Below are 22,305 nucleotides of genomic sequence, written 5' to 3' on the forward strand. Positions count from 1 at the left end.
GTACATGTTTTTTTTTATGATCCCCTTTAATATTTATTATCATGCATTCACAGCTTTATTAGACGGTGCATATTCAACATTTACTACTAACTGTGGTTGTCAGGAGTGGGGCCACGATTTACAACAGTTTACAATTTATTCATTTTACTGGAAAAGTGTTGGATATTGGGCAGGATTATACTACATTTACTGTGGATGGGTTTAAGCGACTAAGACAAAATTCAGCATTTTGTCACTATTACTCTTGTGAATGTTTAGATAGCTCCAACAGCATTTAGGTCACACAGGGAAATAAGAATGTGAAATCAAAATATTAATTATTCTCTCATTATCAGAACATTTCTCTTTGATACATACAGTTCGCTATTGGTGTCCAAATACGAGTCTCTGATTGGTTGGTTAGTTTGAGACGTCAGCGAACGTAATCATAGCAACCGTTAAAAAACCAGTGAACTGTAACAAGAAAAGGTGACACGGTTTAAGAGATGAGTATCAGCCTCAATGAAGACTGTTCTAGTTTTGAAATGGTAAGCAGTATTCTTTATACTTCCTTGTTTCTTAAAATTGTAATTTACTTTGCCCAGTGATGCGACGCTACATTGAACATACCGACCCAAACGGCAATTAAAACGAGTCGCCTAGCCCATGAGATAGACCGGTGTAACAAGTTAGTTTACCGGTGGCCTCTACAGCAAAAGTGAGTGACTACATTAGGGCAAAGTGTACAAATTAGTTTAGATAAAATAAAATAAAAACTGCAACACTACGGCCTTCTTAATTTTGGCCCTGGCATTGTCTTATTCAACATGCCTCCAAATGACCTAAATAAAATATGACGACAGATTAAACTGATGAACACTGGCACCGCATCCACTGCATAAATACATAAATGAAACTCGCACAATTGTCTTTAAAGATGTAAACAAAGATGACCTGGAACATCAGTAGTAAATTGTATTTAAAAAAAAAAAAAATGAATGTAGAATATATATGTATGCGTAAAATCTCAGAATATATAAATGTTACTGATGCTGTATTTTGGGACTGTGTATATACACTCACTTGCCACTTTGGTGCCAGACGATCTGGTCTGAGTATTTCAGAAACTGCTGATCTACTGGGATTTTCATGCACAACCATCTCTAGGGTTTACACAGAATGGTCCAAAAACAAGTGAGCGGCAGTTGTTTGGATGAAAATGCCTTGTTGATGTGAGAGGTCAGAGGAGAATGGGCAGACTGGTTGGAGATGATAGAAAGGCAACAGTAACTCAAATAACCACTCGTTACAACCAAGAAAAGCAGAATACCACCTCTGAACGCACAACACGTCAAACCTTGAAGAAGATGGGCTACAGCAGCAGAAGACTACACCGAGTGCCACTCCTGTCAGCTAAGAACAGGAAACTGAGACCACAAAACTAGGCAATAAAAGATTGGAAAAACATTGTCTGGTCTGACGAGTCTCGATTTCATCTGTGACATTCGGATGGCAGGGTCAGAATTTGGCCTAAACAACATTAAGGCATGGATCCATCCTGCCTTGTATCAACGGTTCAGGCTGGTGGTGGTGGTGTGATGGAGTGGGGGGATATTTTCTTTGGGGCCCTTTCGTACAAACTGAGCTTGGTTTAAATGCCACAGCCTACCTGACTATTGTTGCTGACCATGTCCATCCCTTTATCACCACAGTGGACCATCTTCTGAAGGCTTCTTCCAGCAGGATAATGCACCGTGTCACAAAGCTCATCTCAAACTGGTTTCTTGAACATGACAATGTGTTCACTGTACTCCTCTCATCATAGATGTGCAGCCGACATGTCAACATGGACCAAAATATCTGAGAAATGTTTCCAACACCTTGTTGAAAGTATCCCACTAAGAATTAAGGCATTTCTGAAGGCAAAAGAGGGTCCAACCTTTTACTAGCAAGGTGTACCTAATAAAGTGGCCAGTGAGTGTATATACTGTATGGTAACTTTGAATGTTAAACTCACATCACACAATGCCTATAAAATCAAAATGAGCTTAAGATACTGAGCAATAGTTAAAGATATAGGTGCAGCGAACACTACTGCACTTCTGGCAAAAATGTAGGCCTGCTGTCATTGACACGTTTCCTACGCTTTACTAAATATATCGACCTTTTATTAGGAGGTCATGTGGCAGTCTGTACACAGGGATTCTTGTTAACTGCCTCCTTTTTTTTGCTAGATTTAATCAAAACCATCATTCAGACTGTAATGACAAATACAGATCTGATGTGGGGTGTCTGGCAGTGCAGAGGACCAGTTTATACTGGACTGAAAGGCGACATTCCCATAAAAATGTCTGACATCATCCCAGACAGCCGTAGAGTGAGAACAAACTATTTTGACTGCGGGTAATTAGAGCAAAAGTGAATAGTGTAGTGTATATGTTTGGGTAAATGTATTTATGAGAACATGCGTCTCCTGCTGTTTTCATTTGACCTCTGCAGCAAGTTATTCACTTGTGTCCTCTTCACTTAGCGTGCAAATGACCACAAGTCAGGACATCAAGGATCCACGTACTGCAATCCGTGTGTTTTGTAAAGTTTGAATGCTATACCTCTCCTGTGCCTATGCAGAGAAAGTGCTAAACAGTGCCCTCTAGGCAGGCAGTGTGGTACTGCCTCTCCTTGCCAAACAGCCCTCCATTCCTCCACATGGCTAACCAGCTAGTGTGAAACTCTGCTAGACAGTGGGACTGAAGTAGCTCCTGTGAGACTTAAGTCAAATGACAATTATTTAAGCACGGCAACACTCTATAAAGTAGCCTTAAAGTATGTTGCACCGAGAGGTGTGCTGGGAGGGTTTATGGTGCAACACAGTTATCAAATACGTCTTGTGCACCATCCCACTCTGTGGCACAATGGCTGGCTTGCACTCACAGAGGGGGCGTACGGGTAGGCAGTTAGAAGTGGCGCAACATCAAGAGCACACACTGTAAATTTACACATGGGAACTCGCCATTCCCTTTTTGACTTAGTAATGTCTTCTCTGGCGTCTCACCTGTTGGAGCTTGGCAGGTACTATGTACAGACACGGTGCCGAGGTAGAGTGTGTTTCGAGGGGGTTGCTGGCAGCCCCTACTGTATGTGCAGGAATGTGCCAGGACTTGCTTTTGGGGTGGGACACCATGACCTCAGGCACTAGGATGGGTGGGTGCGACTTACATAGAAAAGGAAAGGAGTAGCGAGAGATGAGGCGGGTGAGGATAGACAAGAGTTACAGCTCAGTTTAACATTAAGCCACTCATATGAGGATCCATCGAGTTGAACGTTGCGTGTCACATTCATTGTGAAATCGCATGGTGGGAGGCACGGGTTAATGATTCGTGTCATCTCTGATTGAGTTTATGACTTTGACAACTGTCCACTTTTTAGCGCAAAAAAAAAAATCCACTTTACTTTTGCTTGACAGAGGGAGGAGGGAGAGGGACAGAGGGGAATGCTGTTTCTTTAAGAGAGAGAGTGAGGGAGAGAGAGAGAGGGAGAGAGAGAGAGAGAGAGAGAGAGAGAAAGGGAGGGACCTCTTTGCCCTCCAGAAACCAGGAAGGGAATTGAGTTGATCTGCTGCTGCTTGGTTAGCGCATACGGGGCTTTAAGCTGCACAACAGTGAGAGGGAGAGAGAGAGCTCCGGAGAGGAGGAGAGGAGAGGGCTGAGCTAACCCACAACAAGCACCACCACGGCCATCGCAGGTGAGCTAAAGGCACCCTGTCATCCCCCCTCTGTCTGCCCTGGGCCTGTCGAACAGAGGGGAGCAGGGCAGAGGAGGAGAGGAGAGAGGGAGGAATGAGGGAGGGGGCCAGAAAGGAGAGCAGGGTGGGGGGGTTGGCCGGAGACGAGAGGTGGGTCGCAGCAGTGCTCCCGAGTCAAGGTTCCTCTTTTTTAATCCTCCTAAAGTACTTCCTCAGTACTGCTCTGTACCTCTGGGGAATCTTGAGATAAAGTTTATAGGATGTGTTCAAGGCATTAACTTTTCAGGCAGGTGGAAGCACTTAGAGGAGGAGGAGGAGGAGGAGGAGGAGGAGGAGGAAGGAGAGGAGGGGGGGTTCTCGAGAGAGAGGGTGGGGGGTACTGAACGAGGAGAAGGAAGAACCAAAAATAATTCTATTAAACGAGGCAAAAGCAATGGCAACAACTTTTCGAGAGAGTGGCGATTGAAACGCTCAGTGTGGGGTAAGTTGCATCCTCTACTGTTGTGGTGACATTTGACTGTTTAGAATAGGAATAAGTCACAATTTAGGTCAGGAGTTATAAGTATGTCTGAAATGTCACTAGAGTGCGAGAGGATGAAATATTCCACTACGATTGTTTGGTTACTGGTCTGATAGTTGAGGCAAAATGTATTTTTATTTTTTCCCTACGAAGCTCTGCCCTGTTTGATGGCTGGTCTGTACTTTAATACCTGGCAGGCTGCTAGCAACATACTGTAGTGTATAATTCAGCCCTTAGTGCTTACGTTAGAGCAGGCTTGGAGATAGTGGGGGTGGTGAGGGCAGGGTGAGCTGGGACTCGTAGTCCTCAGCAGGGGCTTTAAACCAGGTCAAATGGGGTTTCAGAACTCTATATCCCAGAGTGCCTTGCCCTCGGCCATCCAGGAAAGGGAACAGCCGCCAGCCTATCCCGACAAGGAGGTGTGGTGAGTGAGCTGCTGTCAAGCCAATGAGAGGAGAGGATGCGGAGCTGAGTTGTGGGCTGAAAATAGAGGGGGGTGGGGTAGTGGTGGTGGTTGGGAGGGGGGGTAGGTGTCTGTTTGTGTGGGATCAGGCAAGGGCTTGCCTGTATGACTAGGGCCACTCACAAGTTTCCTGTCTGGTAATGCTCTAGCCCTGCCCAGAGACGGAGGCAGCAGAGCTGGCCAGCAGGCAGGGGAGGCATATAGGGCCCGGGAAACATTTTCTGCCTATTTGGTAAGCACTACAAAGATATTCTCTCTCTCTCTCTCTCACACACTCACACTCACACACACACACACACACACACACACACACACACACACACACACACACTCACACTCACACACTGTGTCATTACACTGACTGAGAGGAGAAGACAGGTAAGCTGAGGAAATAAATATGATAGTGTGTTGTGGGCGAAGGGGAATGCGAGAGAAGGGGCTTGACAGAGTTCAGAGTTCTTGACCCACTTGCAGATAAAGGAGAGAACAGCAAATAGGTCAGTGCAGAGTGTAAGGTGCCTTGCAGAATAATGTTCCGAGAAATAGCCAGTGTACTAAAGTTTTTATTCAGATTTTGCTTTCAGTTTTTAACTCGGGGTATTTAAGCTTTTTGCGCATTGTGTTGTTTTGATCCACAACATTCTTTTAATGTTTTCATGTGCAGCCGTGATTAAATGGCAGCGCTGCTAATATTAGTAGAGAGAAAGGATGAAGACAGATGTATATCCTGTACTTCTACTTCTTCTGGTGGGTGTTTCAGTAAGACCGCATCAGATGTTTACTTGGCTGTGGCAAGGCAGCCATGCTTGTAGCTGATAGGGTATAGGTGGGGTGTTGAGCAATAGTTTATTTGAGAAAGTCAAGATCAGTAAGTGACATCTCTACTTACTGAAGGGGAGAATACGTGACACATCTAGTGACAGCTGAATTTCACTGGAAGCGCATGCTGCCTCAACTAAGTCCATGCAGTACTGAAATAAAACTTAATTTCTGGTAACTTTGTGCGTTATGCTGGAAAACTTATGTGCTGGCTGACTGACTTCAGGTTTTCTTAGCTACTCGCACCATGGGCATCTCATGACAGCTTTTTCTGCCAGTCCACTCTTCTTCACCAGTGTCATGTTGAAAGCAGATTCTAATCTCGTCAGCCATATAATGCTTGCTTGTGGCTCATGGTTCAAAGACTTCACAGCAACCCTGACGGCTTTGCTCGATAACCAGATGCATATTTTTTTGGCTTTGCATACTTGTTGAACCCGTTTTTGAAACATGTGGGCACGGAGAGGGGACAAGAGAGTGCAGTAGACGCCCAAATGCTGGGAAAGAGTTTGGAATGTATTTCAAAAGGTGGCAGGAGACGTATTTCTTTCTTTTCTCAGTTCAGCGTCACAACATATATTATGTACAGTCAAGATTCCCCTAATGCTTCACTCTGTGCTATCACTTTGTGCTATTTCTTAGGTACCACTATGAGAGACAAGTATAGTTATTTCAAGTAAATTCCAGCAAGAGGTTAAACTAGGACGCCATATGTGTTTGCATGTGTGAGTGTGTGCTTGCGTGCACAAATGCGTGTGCGTCTGTGTTACCAACAATAGACTCCGGGGGAATTGCAGGGGACTTCAGTGGCTGTGGGCAGGTCCAAGACACCACCCATCAATTTGGCGGTGAGGCTGACTACAGTTTGATATTCCTGTATGTTTGTGCCTACACCACTATGGCCCAAAACTAGCAGGTTCAGACAGACTGAGAAGACAGGTTGCGTGATGTCGCCGTGGCAGTTTGAGGCTTTATTTTAGAGTGAAATGTTGGAAGCGTACGGTACATTACATGTAAATGTCATTGTGTTTGTTCACAGTTTTATTTCCGTGGTCAAATTGTCTATTTTGGGACATATAGTACATTTTAGTTGTGTTACATACCGACAAGCATCTATGCTGTGCTAGTATTCTGACCTGTCTCTCTACGTTTGTTTAGTATTTTTCTACAGTTAGAATTGTTTCCTCAGCTTCTTACTTGGTGAATGTAGCTTCACTTCCCTCTAATGTTTGGTTCCCCTGGTCAGCTGCTTAGTATACCACAGCTTCCAGCCTGGCTAGACAGACAGACCCCTCTCTGTTGTTTTTCTGTTGTTGTGCTGAAGTCTAGGGGGAGTAAAGGGGCTTCTTCTGTTCTCTTCTGGGATGTTTATTATCGAGAGGCTTACACAACCTGATCAAATTAGAGTGGGAGAAGAAGAGGCTGGGATGTTTTTCGTAGTGGGTAGTGGTAAAGCTAGACTTGAATTTTTACTGTTTTAGAATTAGACTGTATTGAAGAAAAAGCCTATTTCATATTGATGTTTATATTAGTATTAACCACCGTAGTAGAGACACCAGAACCTACTTTTAATGAAGTACAAAGGCCAACTTATCAGGAAAGGAATACGTGACCCGCCTGACACTGTCTGCATGTTGAATTTGAGAGTTTGCTCATGATGAAACATGAAAGAAGACGGGTGGGTTACTTTAAATGATGGCGAGACAGGAGGGTGGGTCCTCACTGCTTTGCCTCCTCAGCAGTAGAAAGGGGAAGTGGGTGATGTGGTGGATACTATAGTGCAGAGGCTGAGACAGAGATGGAGCAATGATGAGATGAGAGCGACAGATGAGAGGCAGAGAGAAAGAGAGAGAGGGGGTCAGACAGTTGGGACAGAGAGATCGAGCAAGCAGAGAGCTGGTCATCTGATAACAGAGCGGGTTCTGTTACACGCCTGCCACAGACTCACAGGAAGTCCTCTTTCCCTGGTGGACTGCGCATGCACAGAGTGGTGCAGCCAGGGCACATTGGGCCTGCGGATTGACCAACTGGCCAGCTTGACTTCTGCTGGGCAACGCTGCGTTGGGGTGCACTGCTGTTTCTTAAGCCATGTGCTAGATTTTGTTACACTTCCTGGTTGGCAGCATGGCAGTGTCAGAGCATGTTACTCAAATTAAAAGGAACCCAGCTTGTGGTTTTGTTACACTGCAGCTTGAGGAAGGATAGCGCCCCAAATCGCGCGTTATAAGACACACCAATTCAATGAAATAGTCACGAAAGACACAAAATTGACACAACAAGTTAAAGAAGTAGAATTTTATAGTTTTTCAATTTCTGAAAGCTCTTTATTTAAAAGGTATAGCCACAAAAATAGAAACATTGTACAATATTATACAATGCAGTATGTGAACTACTACCTTATTTAAAGGAACATTATGCAACAAAAGCCTAGCCGTCTAGCAAGTTGACACCTCTTTAATATCCCACTTTATGCCAAACCGTGGTTTTGACACGTGGGTTGGCTGCCACAATCTCTTGAGAAAGGTGCCCTACCCACTATAGATCTTCAACTAGCTATATGAAACTGTCTCGGTATTCTCAGTACAGACATCATGGCAGACATGAAGAGACCACAGAGGACTTGTACATAGGAACCTAAGAAGAGTAAAAGAGAGAGAGACCAAACAAGAGTAAATATCAGGCTGATTTTAGTCGCTTTAGAGCTTCATGAAATAAAAAGATGCAAGACAAACACAATGCTGGCCTTTTTTTCTGCTTGACTTGAAAGGAATATTAGCTGGTGACTGAAATACACCAGTATGATTCTGTGCTGAATTTCTAAATGTGAATATACAAATACAAGAGTGTTCATTAACTGCCAATTACCTGTATCAACCAACAATTAAACAACAAACTACAGACCTAAAAAATTACTTTAAACCACTGTTTTTCTGTTCTGAAAGTAATTTACTTGACTTGTATTGTAATGGATTGAACTACAGTGGTTACATGACACAGTACATTTAAGTAAGTAAAATCAGACAAATGCAGAAAAGTACGAGCATTTCATGTTATATTAGGCAGCACAAACCTTAGTAAATGGACATCATAAACCCCTCTGCTCGATTCCTCATATTAAACTTTGCTTTGTGGGTGGGTACTTTTCCTCGTATTCAGGCAGGTTACACTAGGTAACAGAATGAGGTCTCTTCAGTTTATCATTGACATCTGAGCCGGATTCCTAGGCCACCATGTGCTTAGGAGTTATGAGCGAGCATGTAAGTTTAACGCCCTGCCTCGCCCACTACCTTTTCACTGTCTTTGTGTCTTGTGTTTTGGCAGCACTTCCTGGTTAGTTTCTAGTGAAAGCTGCCAGGCCTAGACCAGCCTTGCAACTGCAGCTTTATCAGTCACTTGCCCTCTTCCTGCTTCGTTCCCAGTACAACCAATCAGGTTTCCTTCCACTGCAGGCAGCAATGAGTCACTTGGCCATGGCACTTACTCAAAATCTACTTTTCCTAGGAAGTGCCACCGCCTCCACTTACAATTATCTTGCAATATCCTCACGGTGTGACCCTGAACCTTCTGGACCTGAGCAGATAGATTCCCCCTGCAGCAGGGTGAGCTTTTGTCTGTTGTTGCCACAGAGACAAAAACTGTTGAGGAACGATAAATCATCATGGAAGCATAGATTCAATCAGAAGGCCAACGAAATTATTAGAATTTTTTCAAATGTTTTATTTATTTATTTATTTATTTCAGTTCTGGTGTTGCTTCTATGTCTATGCTGTACAGTATGATGTTAATACAGACATTAGTGGCTGTATATGATTTATTCTGATAGCAAAGTAATCACCTGAGTAAAATTGGGAGTGACCTGATTGTTCTCATGTAAATGCAATAAGATGCTTCACAGGCTGTTTTTTTTTTTTTTTTAAATTAAAATTCCCTCGCAAATGTATTTCAGTTCTACAAGGTGGCTTCTGCATCCTCTATGAACATTTTGGGGGATTAGGGACTCATGACTCAGTTGTGTTTTCCTTGATAGCTGTATGTTGATGTAAGGTTTCTCAGAAGTTTTGGATTGTGTACTGTTTTTATGAACCAGAAGCTAATTACTGAATTACTGAATTAATCCAAAGGCGTATTCTTCGGTTACTTTTTGGATGTTGTGCTTTCTTAAGTCATGTCAGTAACCTACACTATATTGCCAAATTATTTGCTCACCCGCCTTTACACACATATGAGCTTACGTGACATCCCATTCTTAATCCATAGGGTTTAATATGATGTCGGTCCACCCGTTGCAGCTATAACTCTTCAGCTGTTCTGGGAAGGCTTTCCACAAGGTTTAGGAGTGTGTTTATGGCAGTTTTTGACCATTCTTTTGGAAGCGCATTTGTGAGGTCAGACACTGATGTTGTCTGACTCAGAGTCTTCACTCTAATTCATCCCAAAGGTGTTCTGTCAGGTTGAGGTCAGGACTCTGTGCAGGCCAGTCAAGTTCTTCCTTACCAGCCTCCCTCATCCATGTCTTTATGGACCTTGCTTTGTGCACTGGTGTAAAGTCATGTTGGAACAGGAAGGGGTCATCCTGAAACTGTTCCCACAAAGTTGGGATCATGGAATTGTCCAAAATCTCTTGGTATGCTGAATAATTCTCTTTCAGTCTCTTTCACTGGAACTAAGGGCCCAAGTCCAGCTCCTGAAAAACATTTTCCCCCTTCCGCCAAACTTCACCCTTGGCACAATGCAGTTAGACAAGTACCGTTCTCCTGGCAACTGCCAGACCCAGATTGGTCCATCAGATTGTGGGATGGAGAAGTGTGATTCGTCACTCCAGAAAATGATTCCACTGCTCTAGAGTCCAGTGGTGGTGTGGTTTACACCACTGCATCCGACGCTTTGCATTACACGTGGTGATGTATGGCTTGGATGCAGCCATGGAAACCTGTTCCATGAAGCTCTCTGGCCACATAAAGCTTGGAGGTATGTAGCCATTAACTCTGAAGAAAGTTGGCGACCTCTGTGCACTATGTGCCTCAACATTCACTGGCCTACCGCTTCGTGGCTGAGTTGCTGTTGTTCCCAATCAATTCCACTTTGTAATAATACCACTGACAGTTAACTCTGGAATATTTAGTAGTGAGGAAACTTCACGACTAGACTTGTTGCACAGGTGTTTGATTTTATACGTCTGTGGCCATGGAAGTGATCGGAGCACCTTAATTCAGTTATTTGGATGGGCGTGTGTATACTTTTGGATATATGGTGTGTTTATTTTCTTGTCTGAGAACCATTTGAGGTTACACAGGGTTAACATTTAGGAATGACACAATGACGTGGGCTTGTCTGTGAATGACAAAAAAATCTGTCTTGGCATCGATATTGCACACCACACAGTCAACTGAAAAAACAGCAAAACAGAAACTACTTTACACACGACAGTTGCGTAGATATATGGGATGGGGTAAAAGGACGTTACAGGTGAGATGAAGGTGATGAGGGCGGGGATGGGATGGGTAGGCTCTATGTTGAAGCAGTTGTTTGACTTGCAAAGCAGGCCCGGGTGCTCATGGACTGAGCATTGAGAGAAGGCCCTTCCCTGGAAGTGCAACGCCAGGGACGCGGACAGCTGCTTTGCTGCTTTGTGCTGGGCTGCGGGCCTTGTCACCCACAGGCATGAATTAGTGATAAGGAATGTTTCAAGCCATGAGGAGGTGTCAGGATCAGGTTTGTTGCGCTGTGTTTCCTCTTTCTTGGTGCTCTTTGAGGGTTTATTCGAGGACAGATGGCTCCTACATGCAGACTAGTGGCTCCATGCTTTGCTGGCACTGAATCAAGTTTGCGTATGTGCGCATGTGTGTGTTTTATCTCCTCACCTCTCAGCTCAGCGTCTTTACCCCGCAAAGCCGTGACCCAGGGTCAGCTGTGTATATGGGGGATAGCATGTTACGCTTGTTTGCAGCAAAGCCTGTTCTAGTACAGGTGCTGTGGATCTCTGTGTGAGAGAAATGCAGGTTGGCTCGGGTCTGGATGGACTCACAGAGATCTATTTCCACCTGTGAAGGACATGACCGGTAGCCATGTGGTCGCCCTTTCCCTCGCTCTTTCTTCCATCTCACTCTGCTCTCTCTCCCTCCTGTGTCATCGCTCTTTGTCTTTGCCCTCATCTCCCTCCCCTCCCTCAACATATTCAGATGAGAGGTTGGATAATAAAATTTGCTCTTGCCATGTCTGACAGTCTGTTTTCATCTGAGCTCCGTGAAAGACATTGGCAGTGTTCGCAGTGGCATTGTGGTCAACTCCCTGTCAAAAGTGAATCAAGTTAAGTGAGATGTACAGTATGGAGCGAGAAACAGTCGAGGCATTACACGTTTTGCCCGTAATCAAACTGTGTGTTACATGCATGTGGTGTTTCAATTCACAGGTTTTTTGATCTAATGTCATTATGTTTAGATAAATAATTGTAATCATTTAGTGTGCCAAGACAAGCTGAAATTCCATTTGTCAGACGTGGAGACAGGTGGTTTCGTTTTCTCACGTGGTAGAAAAGTACATAGCAGAGGAGAAAACAAGGAGAGGTGAAAACAGGTGAACAGTCTTGGAAAGGGAGAGGCAGCCAGGTTGGGCAGGTTTGGTAGTGGGGTGGAGGGCAGATCTGAAGGAATGTCATTTGAATGTTTTGCTCTAGACACTCATTACATAGAAACCCCCTGCCCCCCAGACTTGCCCAGGCCTTGCCCCCCCCCCCCCCCCCCCCCCCCCCCCCCCCCGCTGGGTCTGCCTGGCAGATGGAGAAGGGTGGGAGGAGGGTTGGAGGGTGTGGATGTCCTATGTGTGTTTATGTGTGTTATTGATGTCTCTGATGTTACAGTATTTGCTTGTCTGTGTGGGACTAGTGAAATCGAGGATGGTTTGTTCTGCCGAAACCCCCCTCCCACTGTGCAGGCTTCAGTCGATCATTTTAATCTCCCCCCCACACGTGAGCGAGGGGACAGGCCTTTTCTGAAACTTGGCACACAGTACTGGGTGGGGTAACCAGCTCAGACCGGATTGACAACCTCCCTTTTTAATACTGTTCCCTCGCAGCTTGTTGCGTGTCCTCTTCCTCCTCCTGTGGAGTTTTTCCACAGGGTCTGCTCTGGTAGCCCCCTCCCTCTCCACTACCCCCTCCTCCCCGTTCCTCCACCTCCCTTGCTTCCCTCCCTGCCTCTCCACTGACACAGAGTACATAGACGGCACAGCCCAGCTCCCAGCATGCACTCTGGTACCCACTGCTTTCTGCCTATCTGTTCTCCACGACCTCTTACTTGATTTCTTGCACCAGTACATGTACACACTTGTAGATGTAGGCAGGTATACAAGGAAACAGGCACCCAGCCACCAGCGCACATACTGTAAATAGAACATGAGTTTCTTTACTGCGTTCACATATCCATTGTGCTTCTGCAGGCGAAACACTTAACCAAGTGCATTCAAGTGTCTTGTGATGTATCCAGTGCCATCAGAAAATGTAATGACCATTGTCACATGTCTATTGTGCAGTCAAGATATTGTATCAGTGTATTTGCTTTGAATCAATTCTGAGCAGCAGCAAGTGCAACACTGCGGTGTTACCACATGGCTATTTTCCACGTGTTGAGGCCCCGTCTCAAGTCTCTTGAGTTCACTGGAATTGAGTGAAATGTTTGAATTGAATGTCTCCTTGTGTCATTCTTACTTAAAACAGTTTCAGATCAGGTTTGACTGTGTCCTTTTTGGTATAAGGGACTCAGCATGGAGGCTTTTTGGTGTGGATGGCTTTAGTGTGGTGTGGAGAATCAGCAGAGCAGTCTCTGCACTGCCAAGAAATTAACGAATTAAGATGATCTGTTGGAGTGGATCGTTTGAGATGTTATTGAATGACTGAAAAATATAGTGCACAATTTGCTTGGATGAAAGTCCTACGAATACTGTATGAAAAATGTTAATGTTCACATTGGGTTACTTACTTATTGTCAGTATTCCTTAACAACCTACAATATTTGCATAAACAGCAGTTTCAACTTGTGTTTTGGAACATGTTTCATATGGTTTTTCAGACAAATATTTGCCTATTTATCATATTTGCACTCCTTTGACACAGCTTTCTTCGAAAGCTCATGTGTAAGTGTTGCTAGTCAAACCTGTTTGGTCTGATAACGACGCTGATTAGTATGCAACATAGTATGACCCAACTTCAAAGAAGTGTTTGCAATTTAGACACTGTCTGTACTTTTTATCCTCTGAATGCTGTAACCTGTGTACTAATTCCTTTCCTTGGACTTAACATTCTAATTTTGTCCACATAACGAGAACTGATCTATTTTTTTCCTCTTTGTCTTTCCATTCTGTCTTGTCCCTGTTTTCAACTCTTCTCCAGATAGGCAGACGCACAGACGGCAGGACGGATACACGGGTGGGGGCTGTGCTAGGTGGCTCGGCGGCAGGCTGGTGGAAGATGTCGTCAGGAGCCGGTGGGAGGGGCGGAAGGCGGCTCAGGGGGACAGCGAGCAGCGGGGGCGGCGGAGGGAGAGGGGGCGCGGGGGAGGCGGAGGAAGGTCCTGTGGGGATCCCTTTCCCCGAACACAGCGCAGACATCCTGGGGAGCCTGAACAAGCAGCGGCTCAGTGGGCTGCTGTGCGATGTGCTCCTGGTTACCCAGGACCGGGAATTCCCAGCCCACCGCTCCGTCCTGGCCTCCTGCAGCTCTTACTTCCACAAGCTCTTCACATCGGGGGCCGCCGCTGACCAACAAAACGTCTACACCATCGACTTTGTGGCAGCGGAGGCTCTGGCGGCGTTGCTGGACTTTGCCTACACAGCCACATTGACAGTCAGTCACAGCAGTGTGGCCGACATCCTTGCTGCTGCACACCTCCTGGAAATCCCACCGGTCCAGGACGTCTGTACACACCTGCTGGACACCAAAGTGCTCTCCCCGCCGGTACAAGACCTCTATAACCGTAGAAGTAGCATGTATTGACATCAAATTTAAGAATGAACCATACTGAGATTATTTGTTGAACTGGATTAGCATAGGGAATGGGGCATTTGGTCATCTTACCATTCGTTTATTAAATAGGCAGCACAGTTAGGCTTACATCATGGCCTTTATCAGTCTCTCTCACTATGTCAAACACACACACCCACAGCCTTGGGGTTAGTTCAACACTTACTCATGCTGAGCCAACTGGTTTTGTGGAGGGACACCATGCACTTTCACAGACGACAGACACAGCACACTGCAGCTTACTTCAACGTTATCAAGTGCAGCTGTGATATACCGCGTCTGAATTCATAATCCTCCATTAAATGATGATTATTTTGACCATCGCATCACGCGGCTCGTGTCAAAGTCCTTCATGGACTTGTGGGTGTTTTATGTCAAATGGTCCCAGCCGTTCACATCACAGCTTGCAGCCCCACTCAATATTAAACAGTTCCAGCTAATGATTGTTTTGTAGACGTCAACCCTGGCATTTATGTGTACATGTGAAAACTCTGTTCTACTATATTGTTCTTTACACTAGTTAGTAATGTGTTTCCAAATTAGTTTTTGTTGCGCATCCTCGATACCCACCTAATGATCACCTTTTACTGAAAGCTCCTACAGTTGTAGCTTTAGGTCTCTCAAGTTCAGCTTTTTTTGGTGCATGTCTTTTCTTCTGTCTTCTTTTCTTTGTCACTGACTGTCCCTCACTTTCCTTTGTATTCATTATTTGAACATACATACACAGACCTTTATTTTTACCTTCATGCTCTTTCTTTGCTCCTTGTCATGTTTCACTAGGCGGGCAGTGAGCAAAGAGATGAAGATGGAGATGATGAGGGCAAAGTCAGAGGAGGCAGGGAGCAGGGGAACCGGATGCGGGCCCGGGAGTATCTGGAGTACTTCCAGAGAGGGGCGCACTGGAGCAGCAGCTGCAGCACGCCAGAGCTCAGGGACCTTCCCACTCACCTGCACGTTAACCATGGTAATGGGGGCGCACCCAGCAACGGGGCTTCTGCAGGCCCCGGTGAGTACTACTCCCCCCTGGCCCTTGCCTTGTCCCAGGTGCCTACACAGGAACCGGAGGAAGAGGACGACGATGAAGAGGACGATGAGGATGGGGAGGTGGTGCAGGGCAACGGAGCGAGCCTGGGGTCGTCATACTACCCTCCATCCCAAAATGGGCACTTCTACCTCCCCTCTGAGTCTAGGCTTGGGCAGGAGACAGAAATGGAAGACAGTGGAAGGGAGGTGATGGTGAGGGAGAGGGGTTCGGCCAGTGCCCTCCTGCAGAAGATGATGGACTCCATTGAAAGGCAGAAGGAGCGTGCAGCAACCGGGGAGGAACCAGGTGACGGGGACGACCCCGACATGGAATTTTACTTGAATTATTTTAGCAGCACGCAGCATGAGGATACAGCTTCGGCTGCTGTAACACAGGGAGTGCCGTCGCTGTGGTTATCACGAGGCAGTACAGGCCAAGACAGAGTAGGAGGAGAGAGGGGGGTTGGAGAGAGAGGCAGTGGGGGTGGAGGAGGTGGAGGAGAGAGGAAGATGCGCTCTAAGGCTTTCCAGAAGTGCCCCATATGCTCCAAGGTCATTCAAGGAGCAGGAAAGCTACCCCGCCACATCAGAACGCACACGGGAGAGAAACCCTACGAATGCGCCATCTGCAAAGTGCGCTTTACCAGGTAAGCCTGGTAGCCTAAGTGACTACCTCATGTCACATGTACTAATACTTTGACTTGGCACTGTACACAACCCCCCCCCCCCCCCAGCAGTGGGAAACACCACAAATCCAAAAGCTGGAGTATTAGCGCTAACCAACTTAGCTTTGCATTAAGGAGGCAGCACAGTTTGTCAGTCTAAATGTTTACCTAAACCATCGACTGATTGAGCACCAGCTAGTTTTGTTTCAGCCTCACGTTGCATCCAAATGTTGAGCACAATTCCACCTCACGGAGAGGGGGCTGGATAGTTCTAAAGGTGTGTTTTATTGTGACACCGTTCATAGCAAAGTCCTGGAATTTAACGTAAGGGTCCTATAAAAGAAGGCAGTGCCTAGGCAGTGTTATCTAGTCGTAAGGCTGCTATAAAGTGCTATGTTCTGATACAAAGTGGGATTACAGGCCCTGGATGGTGCTCCATGGGCTCCAATTCAGTAATGTGAACTTTTGATCTCTGGTTATGTTGATTATTGCCCACGGCAGAGTAGTTACACCACCCCCTCCTCTCTCTCTGTCACTCCTTTGCCTCTCTAATGAAATCTGCCATGTCCCTCTCAGATAAATGCGGCTGGTCTACAGAAGGGGACTAGGGAGCACGTGGTATCCTTGTATGTTGGAGACCTACCTTTTCCTTGAAACCTGCCTTTTAATTAATTAATCGGTGGACTTGCTGGAAATAGATGCGGTAGACTAGAAATACCAAGAACCTCTGCTGGCATGGCAGGACCAATCTGAATTTACCTTCTAGCTAAATTTGACCAGCAGTGGGAAGGGGGCACTGTAATCTTAATCCTGTTTGATCAGGGTTAAGAGTGTGCCTTGCACAGTAATAAATCACTCCCGTCCTTTAAATAATTCACCTCTGCCAGTGTGGCACTTTGTTTCAAGGCTTCAACCATAGTATTGTGTGTTTCTCCTCACCTTATGTGATTGTTACATCAATTTTTATGTTTGAGGCACAGTCCCCCTGTACAGATTTCTGAGGTGAGCGTGGTTGCGCACTTATTTGTTTGCTTGTATGACAGCTAATCCACTTACATGGCACTTACATACACACTCATGCGTGTGTGTATGTGCGTTCGAATGGAGTTCGTCTTAACTACACTTGTTTGTTTAGGAGCCCTCTGCCCTGGGTGCAGAAGGGTCAGACAATTTAAGAGCTCAAGAGGTAGAGCGATAGTAAGGCCTAAAGGGGGGAGGGAAGGACAAGAGTCAGATGAAGGCCAAGGCAGCCTGATAAAGTTTAGTGGGCGGCGTGTCATCTCAACGTAACAAATATTCCGGGATGTACTAAGATGAGAGCAGCCAAGACACATTTTGGTCTTTTTGACCAGTGTGTAACTCTTATTGGAAGGTGACACCTACTCTTAAGAATAAAGAATTCAATCAAAATATGGCTTGTGGGAATAAAACTAAGTCACAAAGTTGACGGTGTTTTACAGGATTATTTATTTTTTAGTACTTCTCAGTGATACAGTTTTTAAGCTGCTTGGTGCTGTTGAAGACATTAAAGTCTTATTTTTTTGTCCACAGAAAACACAAACATTTTAAGAATCTGCCGAGTTAAACCTATAAAAAATGCTGACACAGTGAACGTTGAGCTTTCTTGTTGCTCCACAGTTATGCTCTTTTGATTACACAGATAAAAATGTAAAGTTTATGACTTCTTGTCAGTTGGACTGACTACCTTCATAGAATTGGAACATATCCAAAAATGGCTGGTAAAAAAGAAATAAATTCATCTAAACCATATTAAGCTGTCCGCTGTAAAAAATTGATCATTTTTGATTATGTATTTGTACACAATGTTAGATTGCCTGATTAGAGGACTATAATTAAACCCAGAATTTGGCTGTGTGTGCAGAGTGAATTAAAATGGGTGTAGACTGATCTTCTCTCGTAATAGAATTTTTGTCTGTGTGTTCTTACGTTATATTGTTTATTTTTCTCCCTCTCAGGCAGGACAAGCTCAAGGTTCATATGCGGAAGCATACAGGAGAGAAGCCTTACCTGTGTACACAGTGTGGAGCTGCCTTTGCTCACAACTACGACCTGAAGAACCACATGCGTGTACACACTGGCCTGCGCCCCTATCAGTGCTCAAGCTGCTTTAAGACTTTTGTTCGCTCGGATCACCTGCACCGCCACCTCAAGAAGGACGGCTGCAATGGCATACCCTCTCGCCGGGGCCGAAAACCTCGGGTGAGGGAGCCAGGGCTCCTCGAGCCCCCTCTGGACCTGCTGAGCCTCAGCTCCGACACAGGCCCCGAACCTCGTACCAACAGGGGACGACGGCGCTCTGAGGCGTCCTCAGCAGCGGAGGTGGAGGGTGCTGCTGGAGCACTTGCACACAGTCCTCAGCTGCAAGAGCTAGTAGGGGAGGCAGGGCCGTGAGACTGCAGGGGCGACAAGGACACTGCTGGACACCATATTCACTCTGCACCGCCTGTGAGACAGGCCAGTGAACAGAGAGGAGAGAAAACATGCAATTGAAAAAAAAAAAACAAACAACAACAACAAAACAACTAACTATTCCTCTATAAACCAAATCAGGGTGTCACAAAAATCTAATCTTTATATTTCTTTCTCCTATTACTTTAGGAAACAGAGTAGACTCGCAAGCACTTGAGTTGGTTTATTTGTTAAAGAGCAAAGAACGCTTCAAATCATTCACCCATGATGTCCACTTTCTGGGCCATTTCTTTCTTTGTAATATTAGGGGTTTTATACATTGGCATATGTGCTTAGGCAAATGTATGATAGATACAAAGAAACTCTGAGCAACTATGCAGTTGATTTAGATTTTTATTGGTTTTGTCCTCACAGCCTTCAAGCTCTAAGAAAGGTGTCTGTCAAGCACCTTCTGGCTGCTGTACGGGTGAAGCGAGGACAAATCCTCCCAGTGAAAACGACTCTTTTTCTATTCTTTTGCAGGTCTGAAATGTACAGTTACCATAGAAACAACATTGCCACAATATGGCATATGCAAGGAAAACTCACAGTTTTGATGCAACAGTTTTTCTCTCTAAATGTTCCAGAAAGAATCAGGCAAGGGTTTGATTGAAGTGTTACTTACTCTATAAAATGCGTTTTAAGAATCTATGGCTTGTCTTATTCAAATTTACGTTGAGTCGAATCCACTCAAATGGGGACTCGTCAATTGCAGGTCTTGGGAACACAAGGGGGTGGAGGGTTTGTGTTTTTAAAGCACTACCATTGTCAATGTATCTGTTGGCTTTACTACGTTGCCTCTTATCCCTCACAGCCCTGCAATGTCAGCATTTTCGTTCTCCCTTTTGATTTTGTCTTAATTTTTTTTTTTTTGTCGTTCCTTTTTGTTGACTGCTTCGGGTACTTGACACTTTATAATTGTATACATGTATATACAGCAGGTGGTGATATGACATTGGCCCCCTCTTAATGATGAGGTGTACTTACCAATCACTTTTTTTCCTCTTAGGCTTGATGTCATATTTCTCACAGAGTGAAGCTTGTGGGTGAGCAGAAAAAAAAAAATACAACTGTATGAATGTTCGATGGGAAAAAAATAATTAAGTCACCCTATTGACCTAAACTTAACACTTGACATGTATAATTCCTGCCCAAAGGATGAGGAGGTGGAATGAATGAATGTGCTTAACTTTGTGCAGTTTTTCGGGTATCTGTCCTTGTGTGACAAGGCGCGGGTAGCATTTAACCGACCGCAGGTTAAAGGATTGGCAGGGAGCCCACGTGAGAGAGTGACAAAGAGTACGAAGAAGAGATAGATGAGCACCTTTTTTTCTATGTTTGCACAGCTTTACTAAAGATATCCAATAGAGCGAAAAAGAGAGAGAGAAAGAGGTATATTTAAAAGAAGTGGGTTGGTGGTGGTGGTGGTGGGGAGGGAGGGAGTGAGTGGAGGTTTATGTATCGTGCTTATTCCAATCTTTTTGCCCTAGGGACCACACAACCGTAAGGCAACCTGTATGATGAAGAGAGCAATAAATACCTGTCCAAGTTGGGAGGCCAAATAGGAGCGCAGCTGCAGCTGGTTGATGGGGGAGGGGAACAAGGGAAGGGGAGGGGGATCTCACAATGTCTGTTGCATTCCAAAAAATAATCTCCCCCAGCTCAGCCACGTTTCCAAGCAGGAGGGGATCAAATCAGGCCTTTTCTCTCCCTCTCTCTCCCTCTGTAGTCCTTTAATGCCCCCGAACCAGCCTGGAGGGGATATTATTATATTAGAGCCTGGTGTTACTATGGGGAGGACGCCTGGTGCTGGCAGTTTAGTGTGTGAGTGGCTTTACATGTACATGTGTGTGCGTGCATGTGTGTGTGCGTGGCAGCCAGGGTCCCTCTGGCCACATCATCAGAGCGTGAGTCAGCCACAGCCTGTTCGAACATGCACCCTGAGCTGCCAGCCCCAATGCACTTTCTCTGTCTCTTACACCCTCAGTGGGCCCAGGTAGCCTTTGGAGAAGGGGGAAAACACACTGGCGTATCTGTCCGAATATCGTCAGTGACTCGATCCATCTGGATTCCTTAGTCTTAATATAATGTGTTCTTGTACTTCAAAACCACTGTTATCTTCCACAGTGGCACATTGAGCCTTTGAGTTGAGAGAACACGCATGTGATTTAGAGTCCCCCCCCCCCCCCCCTCCAGCCCTCCCTGTAATTCCTGCAGTACAGCTGTAGCTCCACTATCAAACCGTTTGCACCTTAATTGGAAAGAGGCAGGTTGTGAATGCACTTTGTTACTGAGGAGGGCACTTCTGTCACCAAAACGGGTACTTTGAAACAAACCAGTCGGTCCATTTTTTTCTGTCCACGGTAGTGAAGTCGTGCTCCTTCACTGGTTCTGTTCAGGTTTTGACAACGAGCTGCCAAAAAAAACAACAACAACAGTAATATCCAAGCTTAGGTCTCTAGAAGAGAGAGCTGATGGGTTCACACACAAACACATGTTGGATATTGTGACCTAAAAAGACTAAATTAATCCATGTAACTGAATGCACTTGAAGTTAGATGTTAAAAGAAATCTAGCAATTGTCTTTATGTCTTGCTATAAAATAGACAGATGAAAAAGAAGAAAGGGTACTGTGTGTGTACACATGATTCTATTTTTGCATACATGTGTGCATGTGCACAAGAATGCATTGCTGGCTGGCAGACTGGAGGGTCTCAGGACAAACCCCGGAGAAACAAACTTCATGTCTACCCCATCTGTTCGCCAGCTACCTTCATAACTCAGTGTGTTCTCCAAGGAACCACGCTGATAATAGGTCCGCGGTACCACAGAAGCAAAAATACCATATTGTAAAACAACACATTGGACAGTTGGTTGTTTACTTCACAGCTCTCTTGGTGCAGATTTGCATAACTCTTTGTTTACCCTTGTTGGTCATTGTCAGCGGTTGGCGAGGTCTTAAGTTTTCTAGTTTCTATTTTTGCTTCGTCGTTATGACAAAGGTAGTGGTTTGTTATTGCACAGTTTGACTCCCACAGGCAGACCAGTGTAAACTGGCTAATCTACTGTCTACCTGGTTTGTGATCTTTACGTGTAGTGGTACTTGGCATGGACTGCTTAAACCCAATCTGTCTTGATGTGGCAGAACTTTTACCCATCAAGACCCGTGAGCCATCTATAACACAATATTTGGTTGGACCTAAATGTTTCCCCAAATGTCTTATGTTGTTCGTTGATTAACCAAAGCTTTTAGCTCTCCGTCTTAGTCTACTGTGAGATATGTGAGAGATATTAAGAGTATGTGTATAATTTATTCAGACTGGGCCTCCCTGACTAAGCCACACACAGATGCCCTCCTCTTGAATACATATGCAGAAACGTGTGTGAAATCATCCAGATATTTACTTGAGTTCACGTTCTCTAACTCGTTGTATCCTTGTGGACATAGAATCAGAGGCTTAAGGATGTCTAGCTTTCACTCGTTTTTCTTAAAATAATGTGTTGTGCTACAGCTATTTTTTTCTTCTAATTTTACATGGCTATGTGTGTGTATGCTAGTGTGTGTGTGTGTGTGTGTGGGTGGGCGGGCGGGTGGGGGGGCTTGGGTTATGG

At 45.1% G+C, this 22,305-nt stretch overlaps 1 protein-coding gene across 3 annotated transcripts; it reads left to right on the forward strand.

Annotated features, from left to right (window-relative positions):
* The first annotated feature begins 3,558 nt into the window (after window positions 1–3,558).
* On the forward strand, window positions 3,559–19,887 carry zbtb7a (zinc finger and BTB domain containing 7a). 3 transcript variants are annotated; one of them, XM_047588328.1, is made up of 4 exons: window positions 3,559–3,721; window positions 13,907–14,470; window positions 15,317–16,206; window positions 18,201–19,887. In XM_047588328.1, exons 2-4 carry the CDS (start codon window positions 13,985–13,987, stop codon window positions 18,634–18,636), a joined length of 1,812 nt encoding a protein of 603 aa, XP_047444284.1. In that variant the 5' UTR covers window positions 3,559–3,721; window positions 13,907–13,984; the 3' UTR covers window positions 18,637–19,887. The 3 variants fall into 3 exon arrangements, with proteins under 3 accessions (XP_047444284.1, XP_047444286.1, XP_047444285.1); XM_047588330.1 differs by having other exon boundaries at window positions 3,566–3,721; window positions 13,911–14,470; XM_047588329.1 differs by lacking the exon at window positions 3,559–3,721 and adding an exon at window positions 4,795–4,936.
* The last annotated feature ends 2,418 nt before the right edge of the window (window positions 19,888–22,305 follow it).

Source organism: Mugil cephalus, chromosome 6, assembly GCF_022458985.1.
Source record: "Mugil cephalus isolate CIBA_MC_2020 chromosome 6, CIBA_Mcephalus_1.1, whole genome shotgun sequence".
NCBI classification, from domain to species: Eukaryota; Metazoa; Chordata; class Actinopteri; order Mugiliformes; family Mugilidae; genus Mugil; species Mugil cephalus.

Excerpts from the sequence above, each read along its gene's own strand:
- zbtb7a (XM_047588328.1), top strand. The coding sequence starts at position 13,985 with ATGTCGTCAGGAGCCGGTGGGAGGGGCGGAAGGCGGCTCAGGGGGACA. Across the intron at positions 14,471-15,316 it reads CCAAAGTGCTCTCCCCGCCG|GCGGGCAGTGAGCAAAGAGA; the intron begins GTACAAGACCTC and ends ATGTTTCACTAG. Across the intron at positions 16,207-18,200 it reads TGCAAAGTGCGCTTTACCAG|GCAGGACAAGCTCAAGGTTC; the intron begins GTAAGCCTGGTA and ends TCTCCCTCTCAG.